Source organism: Athene cunicularia (assembly GCF_003259725.1).
Source record: "Athene cunicularia isolate RWA chromosome 15 unlocalized genomic scaffold, athCun1 chr15_part1, whole genome shotgun sequence".
In the NCBI taxonomy this organism is placed as follows: Eukaryota; Metazoa; Chordata; class Aves; order Strigiformes; family Strigidae; genus Athene; species Athene cunicularia.
Window position 1 is genome coordinate 6786005 of NW_020799121.1, and position 18846 is coordinate 6804850.

An 18846-nucleotide genomic window follows, 5' to 3' on the forward strand; every position below is an offset into this window, starting at 1 on the left:
GGTAGGAGCTCGGCCCCTGGGGCTCGCCCGCGGCGGCGTGTGCTCCGTGCACGGGCTTAGCGGCCTGGCTCCGGCGTCCCTCCTCTGCCCGGGGCGAGGTTTTTGAAGCTGATGTACGAGGAGGCGAGAAGCGTATCGGGGCAGAACCCACGAAACCCCGCGGTCGGGTCGTGGGCCCTTTTACACACACAGGGGTTTGTTTTTAAAACAAGACATGCCTTACTCTGGAGATGAGGACAAGGCCTCTGTGTCCTGCCCAGCATAATGTCGCTGGAGCTGCGGGGCGAGGACGGACCAGGAAGTTGTGTCTCCGCTGGGCATTCCTCGGATGCTTTTTAAATTGCAACACCAAGCGGGACCGGCTGCTGGGAACCAGGGGGTGCTGCAGGGGACATGCAGAGCCCACCCCGACACAGAAAGACTTGTACCTGATTTGGCAACAGGCGGAACAAGTGCTTCACCGTTTGGTTTTGGGGTGTTTTTCTTGGTTTTAAATTACTGGTCACATGCAGGTTAGAGGCTGCATAGCATCATGGGACTTGAGCATGATTTGGAAGTGATTTAAAATACTAACTTACCACTGTTCGCTGTGCCTTGCCAGTATGTACACAATTAGAGTTAAGATTTGTGGATGTGAGGCAGAGCTACCTCTTTCCTGATGAGTGATTGTGGCTAATATATTTAGCTTTTTAATTAAAAAAAAAACCTCAACAACCCTCCTTTCACATATACAGGTCTGTTTTACAGTATTTTTCTCTGATACAGTAGCTCTGGGAAAATACCATCAAAAGCTGCTTGTGCAGGAAGCACATAATCACTAAAACTGATCATCAGTGTGAATGGTATTATTGCCTCCTTTGTGTTTTTTAATTGACTATTAAAATGACAGTAAGAAAGTTGTCTAGAGTAATACATTAATATTGAAATGGAACTATAAATAAAACATTTAGAATTAGAGCTCTGTAGCTCATGCATTGCTTTTCCTAGATCTTTTCTGGTCAAGAACTGTGCTTATACGTGGTGCTCTTGTACTTTCTCAGTCCTTGTTTCCCTTTGTTGTGCATATGTGTGCTGTTAAGTCAAAGAAATGTTACAAGTTTTGATGAACAGCAATGTATTCCCCATAGTAATCTATACAGTGCATCATTGGTTCAAATACATTATTAAAACAAAAAGAACACTGAATGCTGACTCAAGCAGTGGCATACACTTAGCTTGGCCGACCTGCGAGTGCTGTAGCTGGATTGTTGCATTTGCTGCTAAATTCTGTATTTGCTGGAAGGGATACAGTCATTTTCCTGAATATGAGTAATGTATTCAACTGTTAATGTGTAAAAGAGGATTCCTTCAATTGGCAACACCTGTTCCTAATGAGGAAAATGGAATCATCTGGGATTGTTGACAGAGGGAGTGGGCGCTTTTCCCTGAGAGCTTCTGGGAGGGGGTTTCCAACCCCAAAGGTGAAGACGTGCTCAGAACAAAGCATGATCCAGAGAACAGGCTGTGTTGTACCCTCTGTTGTTTGATAGAATTGGGTGATTCATACAATTTTGATAGCATAAGCTACCAAAAAAACCCTTGACTGCTTTGTATTTGAATACCCCTATATCCAGTTTGGAATACAGTGAGGAAATATTAAATTTTCACATAACTTCCTTGTTTCTCTGTATGCAAGATACTTGGAAAAGTTATCAATTTATTTTAATATATTTTTATTTATTTATGTGCTTCAGTACTTAACTGACATTGTGAGTTTTTGTAGTTCTTTTTGTGAGAAACCACAAATACTGGTATTTTACTGACATATTCTTAGTGTTTCTCTGTTAAGTCTGAAAATGTCGCTTAAAAATGCTAATATTGAGAACATTTCCAACACTTGGAAACCTATTTAAGTCTTTACTGCTTTCTGTGTTCCTTATTAAGCTATTAAATACTTTTTAAAAAGTATCAGAATTACATGATCTCAGATGGAAAGGAAGAGACCTCATTTGATAAATCAGGAAGGCTATTCTGCTTGTAGAGATAGTTGTTAAGGTCACTCTAAAGTGATTATTTTAAAAAGTTGTTTAATGTCCATATATGGAAACACTCTTTGTACGTTTTTTTTACAGTGTTTTCTTTGTCTTAGTTTCTATTAAGAAGCTCCCAGTCTGCCTGTTCCTAACAGTTTACTTCTTGCATCCTGACAGGAACAAAGGAAATGACCCATTTTCCTTCCCCTCTCTCTTTCTCTCTCCTTGGAATACTGTTCTTAGCAGAAGATGGTAGGATGGCATGTTCCAGGCCTCTATATTTGTAGAGACAGCAACTGTAACTGAATTTAGTGGTAATCTGCTCCCTTTGATTACTAAACAGCGCATTATTTGGGATAGGAATTTGTTGGAATCCAAAGTAAAACTGTTATATTATCCACTGTTCAAAAAGTGTTTTGGACATTCCTATACTGTAGCATAGTGTCCCTTTTTTTTCTGCTAGACTTGCTAAATTGGGCCTACAATTATCTACAAATTTTCACTGCTTTTGCAAGTTAATGCAATTGTATTTTATCTGTTCCTTTCTCTTTGAAATATTTTGTGTGTGCTGCTTTACTTAGCTCATAATGATTGAAATAGTATTTTGAAAATCAAAAGAAAACAACAGCTGTGACTCTTAAACTTTATAATGGAAAATTGATGAGAAATGAAACAATACAATTTTTAGGTGTGGGACTATCCGGAGTGTTGTCAGACACTCAACCTCACTTTATTTTAATGTTTGACTCGGTTGTATGCAGACAGACTTCAGGATTTCAGCAGTCATTGATGCATAGTGTAGTCTGGTCCACTGAGGAGTTATCACTTGTAAGCAATACTTCAAGTGCTGCAGTTATTTGGTGTTGTAAGAAGATGTACCATACGCTGTTCTGCTGCTTCTAAGATTTTGATTTGTAATGATTTGGTAAAGCTTCTGGAAGATGGCTCATGGTCATCTGGGCAGGTGAATAATAGGAGTTGTGAAATGTGTAGAGGCTGAGTAGCTGAGGATTCATTTGAACCTCAGTGTCTTATTTAGGTGTTATGAAACAGCAGTTTTGTGGTTTTTTTTGTTCAACTAACTTAGAATATTTCTATTCTAACAAAACACAGTGGGAATAACTAAGTGGATGCTTGTTGTACACAGGCATTTAAGCATGCGCTGCAGTCGGAGAGCGGCTGTCCTTCAGCTTTGACAGCAACTTTTTGGTCAGAGTAAGACACAACGTGAATGTGGTTTGCCCAATAGGCAACAGGCTTTTAAAGTTGTATTTTTGGAATAACTTATTGTAAATTTAGCTTTATATGAGATGACAGACTAACTTTGAAGACAGGTGTGTCATAATCAGTTGAGAACAATTTTGACTCTTCTGCTTTTTAATCAAGTAGCTTGGGTAATGCTGCAATGGATGGGACTATAATGTCAGTTTAAAGCAAAAATAATTAGATAATTTGCCATACATATTTAAATCTGAATTGTTCCTCTTTCTCCTCTTTTAACTATAGGCAGCTGCTGTGGGCGACTTCTCATTACTGTGAGAAATGGGCCAGAAGGTCTATCTACATTAGCACTCAGTGGCTATTCAGGAACTTTTCTAAACTCCTGAATTATGTTACTGATTTTATAGACAGGATGACAACAGAGGTTTCCAAACATAGAAACAAGATTTGGACAGAGCACTGAGTTACATCTGTAGGTGAGGCTGTGACTGTCTTTAAGGGTTTTAACACTGGTTGGCTGGAAGCTGGAATGAGCCCTTGCATATTTTTCAAAGAAAAATAAGATCTATTTTTTCAAAACCATTCTTAAAGGATGTTTCCCAGGCTGTTTTGAGGAATGCCCAATTAGAGGCAGTCAGAAGATGATTAGGAACAGGACCTCCCTATTTTCCAGGCAATGGATGTATTGGGGTTTCATTAGCAAGCAAATGAACTGGGGATGCAGGGGAAAAGTAGTTAAGAGGAGAAAGGGAAAAAAAAAAAAAAGCCCAAACCTTTCCTTGCTTACAGGGTGGCTGGTGTCTGCACAGCTGCCAGGATTTGAAATGCCTGCTTCAGGGCAAATGAAATGCCGTGTGAGCTGAAGACATGTTTTCTTTAAGACTCCAAGCTGCAATTATGCTAACTTCAACTTTTCCTTTAGTCTAAAGCTTAGCATGTCTCTGCTAGGATCTGACTGTCAAACTGCCAGTGTCAGAAACTGGACTGTATCCTGCTAGAACGACTCCCGCTACCCAACAGGAAAGCCTTTCTGTCCGAACACACAGGTGCCTGCATAGGTCACTTCCCCGCTTTCCCAGGCCAAGAGCTGTGTCGTCAACAAACCAAGCTGTGAAGTGCTCCTGCCACTTCGGCGTTTCCTGTCAGTGCTTTGTGGCTGCTCGAAATAAAAGGGCCTTGCTATTGCTGTGATAACTAATCTATAGCACAACTAACATCCTTGAGTAAAAAGATAAGGCCTTGCCAAAGCCCAGCTGTTCTGGGTGTCTGAAACTAAAGAAAAAATCTTTTTTGATAGGCCTTCAGATGAGGGTGAGTTTTCATGTCCAGTGTGGGTTAGCCAAGTGCTAAGGTTCTGCAGTGTTCAGTGTGGTGTTCACATTCAGTGATAGTACTTGGAAGTGACTGAAAATAATGTTATGAAGTTTACCTGGCAATCCCATAGTTGTCCTGTTCTCAGGATAATTTTTGTATGTGGTCCTAATTCTCAAACATAACTTTCTGGACAGTGGTTAGATTGCATTCACCTGTTTGTAAACCATCTTTAAGAAACATATATATAATTCATAAGTGGAAATGGTAAAAATGGAAGGGAAAGGACTTCCTTGTGCTATTCTGTATAGCAGATTGGGAACAGAGAATATGAATTTCAGATTTTCTATCAGAATTTAAAAGAAAAATTATATCAGGAGTACTGTGCATATTCAGCATTAACTTTCAGTAGATATTTTTCCTTCTTTAAAGACAGCATGGGTGAAAGATCTTTAAGGATACTGAATTTTAGTATTTTGAGTTTTAAAGGAATCTTTCTGTTTTAAAACTTTTTGAGTATTTAAATGAAGTATGTTGGGTTTGATAATCCTGTGTAATTTCTTTCTGGTGAATAGCTTCACAGAAGCAGCCATTTTGATTATGGCTTGTTTATTCTGGTAATCTTTGAGTATGCGATATTTCATTCTATGAGAATAAAATGTGATTATTATATGCGGTTGATCAGTTAAAAATGAAAGCAAATGTAATCTTCGAGTAGGCTAACATGCGCTATGGATTTTATTTTCCAGTGTCTGAAACTTGGAGTGACGAAACATGTCTCAGTCAGGTGAAAAAGTAAAGGTAAAGAGATGGCTGCATAGCCAAAAATTTTGTTTAGAATCTGTTCAACCTCTGAAAATACTTCTGGTTTCACTGAAGTGGTAAAATAGTGCATAAATGATACCTTATTGCTTGAGATGTGTTTTGTAAAAGGAACTGTTTAGTAGAAACAGTGCTTCCATGTGATTCTAGTAATAGGCTTTCAGATGTTTGCCAGACATTCAATGTTTGCTTACACATTTAGAATGGTGCCTTTAGCTAAGGAAATGTCATCTGACAGACCTTCATTTCTAATGTTTTTGCCCATCTGGGTGTGTTTTAAAAGGATTGTTAGCAAATAACTAATAGCCTTTTAAGTGATTTCCCCTGTATCCCCTCTGCCCCACTGGAAGTAGGGCATTTTGTAAAAAGTGTTCTCATCTGTGCAGAAAACATTTGGTTCCAGCTAGCTCATATGTCCCTAAATCAAGTGGCTGCAGTTCTTGTTTAGGCTCCTATTAGGTTTTCAGTCAATTGATAACAGATGGTGAAGCAGACTGGCCTTTTTATAGCCCAAATCTCTTTGATAAGTTTTTCAGGCACATTTCTTTTTCCTGCTTTTGTGTTAGAAGCTAAACACTGTGAAGATAGGTGAACAGCTTAACCAGCAGAAAATAGATCTCTGTGTGATTGTATCTTGGTAATCTCTGCATTACTATACAATGTTCTTGTTTTTTCTACATATGAAAATATGCATTATTTATTTTCATAGAAGGTAATAGCAGCAGATACCAAATTTGAACAGGTATTTTTGAACTCTAGTTTAAAATCTTTGGGACTTTTAGCTACATTTTAAGACTAATAATAATGTGTTCTCTCAAGCTTGCAGATTTTATTTTTTTTTTTTATTCAAGGACAGACTTTTGTTTGTGTGTAGCTCAAGGTACTTACCAGATTTCTGCTAAATGGGCCTGTTTCAAGATCTGCCTTGCTATAGCAGCAAACAAATTGTTTTATTCTCTGTTTTTCTACATACTTTATATTCCTCTGCACTTCATTGTGTAGAATCAACTGAACTCTGTTTCAACTTTTTAGGGGGAAGGGGATCTTGCTTATATTCCACTTTTGTTTTCTTGTCAGTTTTCTGACTCAGCAGGCTATGTGGGATTCGCTAATCTGCCCAACCAGGTTCACAGGAAATCTGTGAAGAAGGGCTTTGAATTCACACTGATGGTGGTTGGTAAGTGACTTGTTTAAGTATTTTTGACTGGTAACAAGAAGAACATTTCTTTCACCTAGACATGTATATCTTCCTACCTAGCAATTGACTGTTATACAGAAGAAAATGCTTTGAACATCTATACATTCTGTAATTAAATGTCTCGCTATTTTGTCATGTTTGGTAGGAGGGAATATTTTTAGTGATTTAAGATGATGACTTTGAGCCAACAGGACATTCTTGTATTCCTGACTCATCATCAGATGGTGGGGATAGTTGCTTAATCTTTCTTTGACTCCTGTTTCCCCAGCTGAAGGCATGAATGCACATAGTGAATGTCTTGCTGTTGAAATGGTGATGCTATTCTTGTGTTTTCTGCTGTTCCATACTGACTCACTCTGGTATTTAGCTAAACTTTTAATTTGCCTGCTTTGTGAATGTGCACCTGTAGGAGTCTCTGATGGAAAGTCCTTTAGGCACAAAGCTGTTCTAAGTGACATGTTGAATTATACTTGCATTGAATCAGTTCAGTGTTATACAAGTGCGAAGGGAGTCCACAGTATTATCACTTTTATGTAGTAGTTATCACAGAATTACATGTTATTGAAAAATGCAAATGAGAAGAGATGTGTAACCCTTCTGGTTATCTGTGCTCTGTAGTACCATTTGAAATTATTTGGTGGCAGTGTCCAACACTGTCTGTAAAATAAGCAATTTGTGATAAGTGTAGAGGTCTTTTTTTATTTCATGTAGTTTGTGATGATAAATACAGATAACTTCTCCATCTCTAAGATTAGGTTAGTAGCATCTAAAATAACATGGCCAGTTGTCCTAAATGCTGACTCCTTTGATTCTCTGGGTTAGGGAAAAAAAGTGACTTTTTGATATTCAGAATTAATAATTGCATTTACAGGTTTAACACTATTATTCTAATATAGGACAAAATTAGTATGACATGAAGTTCTAGAATTATCGAACTTCTTAGGTGGATTTTAAATAATTTTCTTATCTTATTTCATGTTTCAAAGGATGTATGTATCCTAAGAATAAAGGTGCAAAGCTCAACAGTTAGTCTGGGATTGCTTTATTAATTCTCCCTACAAAGAGTTCCAGGTTCAATTTTTAGCTTAGGAAAACCTTAAAGCTGTCAGAAATTTTCAACAGAAGAGTTAAGCCTCCTATTTTTGTAAGTTTAAGTTTAAAAAGTGCTTTTATTTCCCTGTAGTAACCTAACTATCTCTAGATCTATAGTCAAAGTGCTGTATGACCTTTCAGGTTTTATTATGAAATCTATTATAGTGAACTTCACATTTTCATGTAACACTTACAAAAACTCTAGAGGCTTGCTTTTCCTGTGTTTTTAAAGTGCTTAGCTGAACCTTTGATGTTTTTATCTCAAAAACTAGGGTGGATCCTGATGAACATTATTTTTCCTCCATAATGTGGGCTTGGGGAAGGAGGACATGCTTTAAAAAGCCTGGAGTAAAATGCTTAATAACCTAAATTATTTTGATTGTAGGTGAGTCTGGCTTGGGAAAATCTACTTTAATTAACAGTTTGTTCCTGACTGATCTTTATCCAGAACGTTATATTCCTGGAGCTGCAGGTAAATGTGGGTTTGCAGTTCTTCCAGCACATACCCTATGAAATGTCATGTTCTGTGAGTTAACATTGCTTCATTCTGATGACAGCTTCACCCATGAGACCCTTTTTTCATGCTGCCTTATGTATTTTAATCCTCCAATTTATTTTTTGAGCTGTCATTTTCTTATTCCTTTCAAAGACTCAGCTTTTGTTGTTTCTTCATCAATTGTTATTAAAAACCCAACCTCCCAAACCTTTTAGGTGTCCATATACCTAAATGTGGTTTTGCTCTAATCCCTATTTCCTCTAATGTTTTTTGCCTGTAACGCATTAAATCCTGGTTAGAGGTGTAAATAATTTTTGACAAATAACTTGGCATGCTTCTGAGTATTATAATTATATTTTTGCATATTGTCATGTGTAAATTGCCTTTTTTTAGTTCGTTGCTTTTTGTTTATTTACAAAAATGTGTTAGATTTTTACTAGCTAGCTGTTTTTGGTTTTGGTTTTTTTTTTAAATATTTCATGTCATGTAGGTTACAATATACTTCAGATTGGAATTCCTCCTCTGTTGCTGTCTCCTGCAGGGGTTTCTGCAGCAATTGATAGGCATAATAACAATCAAAATGTTCCTTTATTTTAGAGAAAATAGAAAGAACAGTTCAAATTGAAGCTTCTACAGTAGAGATAGAGGAGCGAGGGGTGAAACTGCGTTTAACAGTAGTTGACACACCAGGATATGGAGATGCCATTAACAGCCAGGACTGGTATGTGTGTAAATACTGCTTTGCTTGATAGAGTCTGTATCTTACGCAAACACTACACTACCATCTCTGTCTCTCTGAACTTAAGTGATTCAACTGGTGATCTTTGGATAACTTTGTACTAAAAGGAAGCAATAGATTCATTATTCTTAACATTAATGGAGGGTTATTCATGGTAGAGGTTTTCTTCTGAGTCCTTGCAGTTAGAGCACAATTTTCTAAGGACTCTGCATTCTCAGTGTTCATGTTGTGAGTGACATGATCTTTTAGTTTGTGTGAGCTTTCAAATCACGTTTCTCTTATAATGATTGTTGCCTAAAGTACACATCTATGGTAAAACTTTATTACTTTGTACAACTTTCTGTTGCAATTTTATAACCACTTTTTTATGTTTCTGAAAGGTTGGTTAGTGTTCTCTAGGCTGTCAATGATTCTCTCTCAGAACTATTGGCCTTTCCTCCAGGAAGGTTCTCTGTGACAACTGCAGTCTACTTTTTGTCTCCATAACTGTTTTGATAGGGCAGAATTCTGGCTGGGGGATTTTTTTTCGTTGTCTTTTGTGTCTCTGGCCCATCCAGTTTCCATTATTTTTAAGACAGTACTTTTTATTCCCTGTCCTTTATGTGTACTACTAGCAATTTGAATAGAACTGCATTTTTTTTGTGGAGTTACTACTTGGCTCTCTCTGGCTTAATATCACTGATAATCTTTAATGTCTGAAATAATTGTCTGCAGATACACTGGACAACATACATAATTGCTTTAGCATAAAGATCATGAAGAAAGAAAATGGTAAAATAGCTATGAAGGAACTGGGCAGTTTGTAACAATTAGAATTAAAAAGTTTGTTCATAAATGTAATTTCTAAATCACTGTCATGCTCTTCAGCTGTGGAAAACTGCTCAGTAATGACTTTTTTCAAATAAAGATGAAGTATATAATGTGCTTACTAGGATGACTGAATTATTTCAGTGCAACTAGAAGCTAAACTTTGAATTTCCATGTGGTTGTCTTTTAAGAAGTGCTAAGTATTTGTTTTGGTTGGCCATTATTTTTTGTTGACACTTTTTTGTGGTGATGGTAATCTTAAGGCAAACAAAGTGTCACAGTGCAGGGAAGGGGAGCATAAAGCTGATGCTAGTTGATTTGAGTTCTTCATTATAAATTGAAGGTCAAGAGAGAGACAAATACTGATAAGATAAACATCTATAATGCTAATGGAATGTTTTTTAATCTTGATAGAATGCTGCCTTGTCTGGATTATTCTGAAGAATACTGTTACCAGACATGGGATTTTCTTTTTTCTGTGATGTACTATAGAAAAACAGCAAAAGTGAAGACAGTGAAGTTATATAATACGGTAAATGAAAGTTTGAAAGTGAAGCTGTAGTGGGATTTTTTTTTTACTTACCTCCCACTTTTTGTACTTTATTAAATTAAAAATAATTGAACTTTTAGAATAACACTAAGGCACCTTCTGGACAGCAGCATGATCTTGCTTATTTTGTGCACTGTTGACTAGAGCTTCCTTCCGGTGTAGCTAAGAGCTCTGCAGCCTGTGTATTGTGTTACATAGAGCTCTTCCTGTTGATTGTGTTCTAATGCCCTTTGTTTATTCTGTTAAGATGTTTCTTAGAGACCTACGTGTTCAGATTTTTCCTCTTACTTTTTGGAGGCTTGCTAAATAGAGTCAATGCATGATGATTCAGACCCTGCAGAACAATTTACTGGTTTATACTTAGTTTTCTGTGACAAATCTTCATCATCAAAATACATTATGGGAACAAATAGTACTTAAATACTACAAAATAAAAAGATGCAGTTAATTTTAATTGTCTCTTTCTAGTCCCATTTTTTTATGTTATATTAGAAGTCTTTGAGCCATGGTAAATGTCATTTTGACTAAGTCTGTTAGTCTTTACAGGATGTCACAGGGACTTGAATGGATAGACTCTTTGTTTCAAACTGTAGTCAAGACTAACCCAGTGCAACTACCTTCCTTCCGTGTTAGTTCAGAGGAAGCAGCAAGTTCGTGTTCTTGAACTTATGTTTGTGTTCAGCAATATTTAATGCAATAATGGTTAACCGGTAGATGGTGCTGATCTTGATCCAAGTTTTATAAAGCACTTTTTTGGGGAAAGCGGCAATTTGTGCAGACTACATGTTCTTCAGGGTGATGGATTTTACTAAGGTTATTTTTGAACAGCAGTAAATCAAGTTGGCATAGTATCTCTAGGAGGCAGCAATCTTTGATCCTGTTTCAAATATCTTTCTCCTGAGTAGATTTCCTGATGGCTTTTGATTTCTGTCTTTGCATTGGTGAAAGGGCTTTTTTTTAGAGATGGAATCTGGAGTCAATGTTATGTATTTTTTATCACAGAAGAAGTGCTAGAAAGGATTAATTATGCGGAGTTTGTCCAGTGGGTCTCCTGTATTGGAAGAAGAACAGTGTTGGATTGGGAAGTGAGTTATTGGAGAATGTGTTGTATAAAGTTGATTATTTTTTGTTTTCCAAATACTGTTGTACTTAAAACAGCCTGTGAGAAAAGGAGGATGCTAACTATAGTTAACCATAGTGATAATTTTTTAGATTCTGTGTGAAGCTTTAGTGCTAACTAGAGATCTGTATTCTAGAATTAAACTACAGCTAGGAATGTTCTTGGCATCAGTTTAGACATGTGTTTGGAGAATGGCAAAATTCTTTATGGTGGGAGTTTGGAAGCATAGAATGGTTCTTTCATGCATAAGGACATTGGGATCGCGAGAGAAGTGCGTCCTTAAGGTAACCTACTTCATCAGACAGAAGAGAAAGGATCCAAGGCGGGGAGGGGAAAAATGTTGCTTCATGTGTAGATCTGGGATCAAATCTGTCATCAAAAGGATACTTGAGAGAAACAGTCTGCAGGTTAACTTGTTAGATATTGCTCATCATATGCCTCATTTCATCTTGGTTGCAGTGTTACAGGTCATTCTTTATAACCGCTTTCTGGCTGCTGCTAACTTTCTTTTTCTGCTGGCTTATGTTAAGTTGTATTTTGTGTGGTTTTGGCAGCTTAGTAATATTGTTCATTTTCCCCCAGTGGGCTTAAATACAACAGTTGTGTTGTTTGCTGTTGTAATACAGGATGTGCTATCTCCTAAGTAATGATAGCACAGTGGTATAAGCCAGGTGTTTCCCGGAAGTCAGAAGGTACAGGACACTGACACCACATTTATAAGGAAAATTATAGCAGTTACAGCTAGAAAACTGCACGTAAACTAATTACATTGCCAGGGAAATGTGTGATAGTTGCTTTCCCATTGTTTGTGCTTGGTTTCTGTCCTAATATTTCTATGTCTTCAGTCTTGTTACCTTTCACCAGCTAAGAGGAGAGTATCTAAGATCAACAGGAACATAAACCATGTTGTCCTTTTCCAACATGTTTAGGTATTAAGATGCTAGTTCTTAAAGACTTGAGCAGCACTAAGGTCAAAACCCAATAAAGTCTGTTTCGCTGTGTCATCTTCTGTACTGTGACTTAGAATGGTACAAATCTTGCAAAGATAGAAATGTGTATTTATATTCTATTACAGATTTATTTCTCCTAGGTCCAAAAGCTTATTAAACTTTGGAAAATCAAATTTCCCTCCAGGATCTTACATCATTCTTGTCACTTTCTTTCCTTATCTTCATTACAGCCATGCAGCCCAGGGGTTGAGCTTCTATGTGTTCATTTTTTCTATATTACTAATTTTTTTTGTGTGTGGTTTTTTGTCTGTTTCTTCCTTAAATTTCTCTAGTCAAATTTGCACTTTCTCAGCCACAGCAATACTGTTTTTTCAGGTTAAGCTTTCTGCTCAGTTTTTTTCCCCAAGTAGTTTAAGATATGTCCATAATACGCAATCGTCTGCCTAATCTTATCTTCATCAGTGTGTTAATTTCCCTTCCCCTGAAGTACTTAATATAAAGTGTCCTTTTATATTAATGTTGTTTGCAGGTGTCTACATGCTCTGGAATATCTTAAAACAATCTTCTTAGTAATGCATTGTGTTTTCTCTCTCTAGTTATGCTCCTTGTATCTGATTAATCTGTGTGATCAAATTTTGCATTCCTTTTTTTGTAGGGCATATTTTAAATTGCCTTGAAATAAGTAGGAATTATTTTTGTTTTCCAACAGAAAAGGATTCTGTAAGTTAACAAAAATAGCTTCATAAGTCATGTGATGCTTTGTACTTAATTCAAATAGACTAGAATACCACAATTTTCATAGGTAACTGTAGAAACCTAGCTCTAGGGTCAGGGTTGTGAATCGAGAGGATATCCAGGATATGTCATTTGTCAGCTGGTTTAAAAACAATCCTCACCCCCTACCCCCAGAAAAAAAAGGAGGAAAATCCTCAATCTTCTGTTCCTGTCTATGTTATCTCAACACTGAGTGCTTTATTCCTGAGCTTGCACTTGAACTTTTTATTCAGTGTACAGTGTAACACTTGAAAGTAGCTCTAGGCATAAATAGACACTTGGTGGTTGCTATGAGAATATCTGTGATATCAAAATAGTTTTCCTTAGTAGTAGCTACAATGCTAGGAAGCTCACTTTTTGTAGGAGAAATGTTCTTAATGAAAGTACAATTCTTCTCCTCTTCTTATATTATCATAATTATATTTTTTATTAAAGCTGATTTAAGATGCCTCTCTTTCTTCTCCCCCCTACCCCCCCAGCTTCAAAACAATTATCCAGTACATTGACAACCAGTTTGAAAGATACCTTCATGATGAGAGCGGTCTAAACAGGCGCCACATTATAGACAACAGAGTCCATTGCTGTTTTTACTTCATCTCTCCCTTTGGGCATGGGTAAGAAAAAGCTCTTGAGCTCTTGTATTTTAGGGCATTATGTCTTGTTCATAAGTCTGTTCATTACTTAAACTGGAAACTTAACATTAAAGTTAATTGAGTTACTTCCCACACTGTCAGTTAGCCAGTGCAATTAAGATGGTCCTTGGGGATTAATGCTCTTCTCTGCTTTGTCTCCTTTTTGGCATTTAATATTGTTTTGAAGCAGTCAGTATTACAGTGTTTATCACCCAGAAACATAAGAGCTTGTAATATCTAGTTTATCTTATAGTGACAATTTTAATTGCAATTCAACCTTTACACAACCAAACTGATAAGCAAGTGCTCTGACTTCATTTATTCTGGAAATACTATTTATGTAGATAATTTGAAATAAATAATTTTTAATACATTTGATCTGTTAAGAAACCAAGCCCAAGCAAAAACAACAAACAAAAAACCCACTCCTTTTTTTCCCCCTAATTTTTTTTACTTGTTGGCAGGCTGAAACCATTAGATGTAGAATTCATGAAGGCTCTTCATGGAAAAGTCAACATTGTCCCTGTGATTGCCAAGGCTGACACACTGACGCTGAAGGAGAGAGAAAGGCTGAAGAGAAGAGTAGGTCTAACACTTGATCATGAGAACAATGCAACCATACAGTGTTAAAGCCAAATATAAAGTAAATTCAAACTGAAGAGGGGTGAATGATATTGGCTAAGGACCTAATCTTCACAAAGTCTGAGGTGGGAAATTTTCACTGAAGTCTGATGTGCTTTACCAGCTACACTTGCTGAGAATCTGGCCATTGTTTGGCTTCACGTATCTTGACAAGCAGTGCACCCCGATAGTGCACTGACCCCTGAACCAGTGCCACGGTCAAAGGTGTGACCGTGGTCTAGGCATGTTAGGAACTACAGTTTGGCAAGGTGAGGTACTGCTAGCATTACTGTTGTGTTTATAAATTTAGCTCAGTGATGTAAGAAAACTTACCCAAGAAATGGGATAAATCCTCTGCATCTGAGAAACTTTAACATGGGGACAGTTGGGACCTGTATGAACCTTGTCTGCAATGTAGATAAATATTCACTGAAGGTGGGGACAGGGATTTATACAGAAGTGACCAGCTTTATGATGAACTAGGTGAAAGGGGGAAGGAAAAAAAAAAAAGTTTCTTCATTAAGTTAAAAAGGATCTGCTGGGTCTTGCTGGGAGAAATTCTGTCCAGGCTCTTGAGATTTTATTTTTTTCTTCCACAACTGCTATGAGGAGATGACAGGTTCTGTGGGCAAATTGAAAGAACTCATAGGGATGTAACAAAGCAGAGTGGCTGCTTATGCTGGTTTAATCGCTTTTCTTTTTCTGTGGCTGTACTGACCTGGTGAAGGATTTTTATCTGATAGTAATGTTGTTTGTGGAGCTGCTACTTTTGTAAAGAAACTGTATTTAATCTTTCAGTAGTGTACTTCAGGCTCGTTTTGCTTAGGTTCTTATTTTTTGGTTCAGCATTTGGTAGCAGAATGATGTTGAAAGATTTGAAGCAGAAGGTAAAGGCAGGGACTGGGAGAAAGAGAAACTGTCTACTGTAGGAGAAGATCAGGTTTTGAGACCATCTAAGGAACCTGAAGGTGCACAAGTCCATGGGACCTGATGAGATGCATCCACAGGTCCTGAGGGAACTGGCAAATGAAGTGACTAAGCCACTATCCATCATGTTGAGAAGCTGTGGCAGTTCAGTAAAGTCTCTGCTGAATGAAAAAGGGAAACATAACCCCCACTCTTAAAAAGGGAAAAAACGAAGACCCAGGGAACTACAGGCCAGTTATTCACCTCTGTGCCTGGGAAAATCAAGGTGTGGATCCTTCTGGAAACTGTGTTGGGATACATGGAAAATAAGGAGGTGATTGGTGACAGCCAACATGGCTTCACTAAGGACAAATCATGCCTGTGAAATGTGGTGACCTTCTGTGATAGGGTTACAGCATTGGTGGATAAGGGAAGAGCAACTGATCATCTACCTGAACTTGTACAGAGCTTTTGACACTGTCCTGCACAACATCCTTGTCTCTAAATTGGAGATGTGGATGTGACGGATGGAGCACTTGGTGGATGGGGGATTGGCTGGATGGTCACACTCAGAGTTGTGGTCAACGGTTTGATGTCCAAGAGGAGAGCAGTGACGAGTGGCATCCTCAGGGGTGGGTGCTGGGAGTAGTGCTGTTTGACATCTTTGTTGGTGACATGGACAGTGGGATCGAGGCACCCTCAGCAAGTTCCCTGATGACACCGAGCTGTGTGGGGCGGTCACATGCTGGAGGGAGGGGATGTGCCATCCAGAGGGACCTGGACAGGCTGGAGAGGTGGGGCCGTGCCAACCTCATGGAGTTCAACAAGGCCAAGGGCAGGGTCCTGCCCATGGGTCGGGGCAATCCCAAGCACAGACACAGGCTGGGTGAGGAGTGGATGGAGAGCAGCCCTGCGGAGAAGGGCTTGGGGGTATTGGTGGATGGAAAACTGCCTGTGAGCCAGCAACGTGCGCTCGCAGCCCAGAAAGGCAACCGTGTGCTGGGCTGCATCCAGAGCAGTGTGGGCAGCAGGGCGAGGGAGGGGATTCGCCCCCTCTACTCTGCTCTGGTGAGACCCCACCTGGAGTCCTGTGTCCAGCTCTGGGGGCACCAACGTCAGAAGGACACGGACCTGCTCGAGTGGGTCCAGAGGAAGCCATGAAGATGATCAGGGGCTGGAGCAGTTTCCTTGTGAGGACAGGCTGAGAGAGTTGGGGGTTCAGTCTAGAGGAGAAGGCTGCTCTGGGGAGACCTTAGAGCAGCCTCCCAGTACTTAAAGGGGTGGCAGGAAAGACGGGGAGGTATAGGGATAGGATGAAGGATAATAGTTTTAAACTTAAAGAGGACAGATTTAAGACTAGATGTAAGGAAGAAATTCTTCCCTGTGAGGGTGGTGAGGCCCTGGCACAGGTGCCCAGAGAAGCTGTGGCTGCCCCCTCCCTGGCAGGGTTCCAGGCCAGGCTGGATGGGGCTTTGGGCAACCTGGGCTAGTGGGAGGTGTCCCTGCCCAGGGCAGGGCGGTGGAACTAGATGATCTTTAAGATCCCTTCCGGCTCAAACCATCCTGTGATTTAAGTGCAATGTTAATTAATTTACAGTATAATTCACTGGGAATCAGAATGTTCTTCCTTGTTAATTCAAATACATAAACTAATATAAAATAGGTTCTAGCTATAGTCATCTTTCACAAAAGCAGTTCTGAGGTGTAATAAAGAGGAACATAATCTCACCAGGTTTTAGTACATGCTGTAATTGTTTTGGGACTCTTCTGTGCTCCTTTTATCTGCTGTTTGCTCTTAGGGTCAAGCATAGCATGGTGCATGTGCTGTTTGACATTCACTTCTGTGTATTGTTAACACTGGATTGTAGCTGAAACATGGCAGTAGTGCAAGCAATGTGTTTCCCAGTGTGGCTTTGGAATTGCTTTTTTTTCAGTACACTTCTGTAAGTGATGTTAGATTGAGGGTTTATGGTGTACGTTTATTGTGAAAGATGTAGATGAATCCCAGTTTAATGAACAGATTAATTTAAAGGTAACCTCTCAACCGTATTCAGTGCTAATCCATGTCTAGCTCTTTCTAGTTAGAGCAAAGTTGCTTTTAACTAGCTAGTCTTCAAAACAGTCTTGACTTACGTATATGGACACCGCATTTATGCATTGGCCCAATATAACAAGATGAATGGTGTTTATGCTGTAGTCTGAGGGAGTGGTTAGGAAACAGGTAAACAAGTCTTCAATTATTTTTGTACTGCTGGCAAAGGTCACTCTACAAACTGAGTTTATACTAAGTCAAATGTATAATGTGATTCCAAAGCTTTGAAAGTCTAGCTACTGTATATTGTTCTAACTCAAAGCATCTTGGCTGACAGAATCACTAATCAAGAATAAGAATCAAAATCCTGCTTTGATGACGCAGCTTGAAGTCTTTAATTTTTTTAGATGTTTCTGCCATTTGGCCATCAGTCTAAAGTAAAATGTTTTTGTTTTGCCGCTTTGGACTAAGCATCAAGATCAGTTTGTGGTGCTTGAAAAGGAAACCCAGCTTGGAGTAATTCCTGTTTGGTCTTTCTGGAATTCAAAGCTAGTTTTTCAAAAACTCGAGTGGGAAGAAATGCAAGGTAGTTTCACAAGCTGTGCCATGCAAGGCTGCTAAGGAAACCTGCTCAAAAGAATGACTTCATGAGAGGGGAACTAATATTTTGACTTTTTTTTTAATTTCCCATGGGAAGGCTAATCTTTAGGAACACAGAATCCTCTGAGGCCAATAAAATTCAGGTTTGAAGAAGCAAAATGCTGCTTCATTGTTAGGACCATAAAATACAGTTTGTTTTTATTGCAATTCTTTTTCCTTTCAGGAAAGCACTAGGTTTAACAGCTGTAATATATTATTCTAGCACCCCTTGTTGTCGGCTTTCCCGTTATTGTTTCACTTGCATTTTATCTTCAAGATCTCAGCCAGGTTAAACATGCTTTCTTGTTTTATGCAGCTACTTAAAGGCATCGCACTGCAGCACTGTCCAATTATCCCAGCTTTGCATCTTTTGTTATCATTTGGTGACAATTTAATTATCTTCCATTTTGCAAAACAGTAACAACATGCAATTGATTTAAATGTAATTGTGTGATTGTAACAATTGCTTATTGTCAACACTTACTCCCAAATTTCTTTTCATTTAAAAATATTGCTCTCTGTGTAGGTGGGGGCTCATAACATTCAGTGTGTGCGCGCGTGTGTGTGTGGGGGTATGTTTGTATACCTGGCAGGAAAACACTGTCATGGGAATAGTTGTGGTTCCTACATGGTTGTTCCTCTTCTAATGGTCTGAAGGATTGTCTTATTTTAAACAGCTGTTTGATAATCAAGCTCTGGTTGGACAAGTTTTATTTATACCATACTATTGGTTGCCATCACAACAGAAGATCGAGGAACCTAACAATACTATGAGAGGGCTCCTTAAGACTTCTTGTCTATTTGAAGTCTGGTTGTATTTGTAATATGTTAATGTTCAGTTACATACATAGCAAAGACAACACAAGTCTATACCTAGGCTTTTCTGAATGCTTTTAGGATTACGCACCCCCCCCCCCCCCCCCC

The 18846-nt window shown here is 38.6% G+C and overlaps 1 protein-coding gene across 2 annotated transcripts in view; it reads left to right on the forward strand.

Annotated features, from left to right (window-relative positions):
- The window catches only part of LOC113486137 (septin-2), a 39954-nt gene that overhangs the window by 102 nt on the left and 21006 nt on the right, over positions 1-18846 (forward strand). For both annotated transcript variants that reach the window (XM_026859841.1, XM_026859840.1), the window contains exons 2-7: positions 5292-5345; positions 6444-6543; positions 8042-8128; positions 8750-8873; positions 13572-13706; positions 14189-14306. In XM_026859841.1, coding sequence (XP_026715642.1) covers positions 5319-5345; positions 6444-6543; positions 8042-8128; positions 8750-8873; positions 13572-13706; positions 14189-14306 — 591 coding nt within the window. In that variant the 5' untranslated portion in view covers positions 5292-5318. The remainder of the gene's footprint in view (positions 1-5291; positions 5346-6443; positions 6544-8041; positions 8129-8749; positions 8874-13571; positions 13707-14188; positions 14307-18846) is intronic.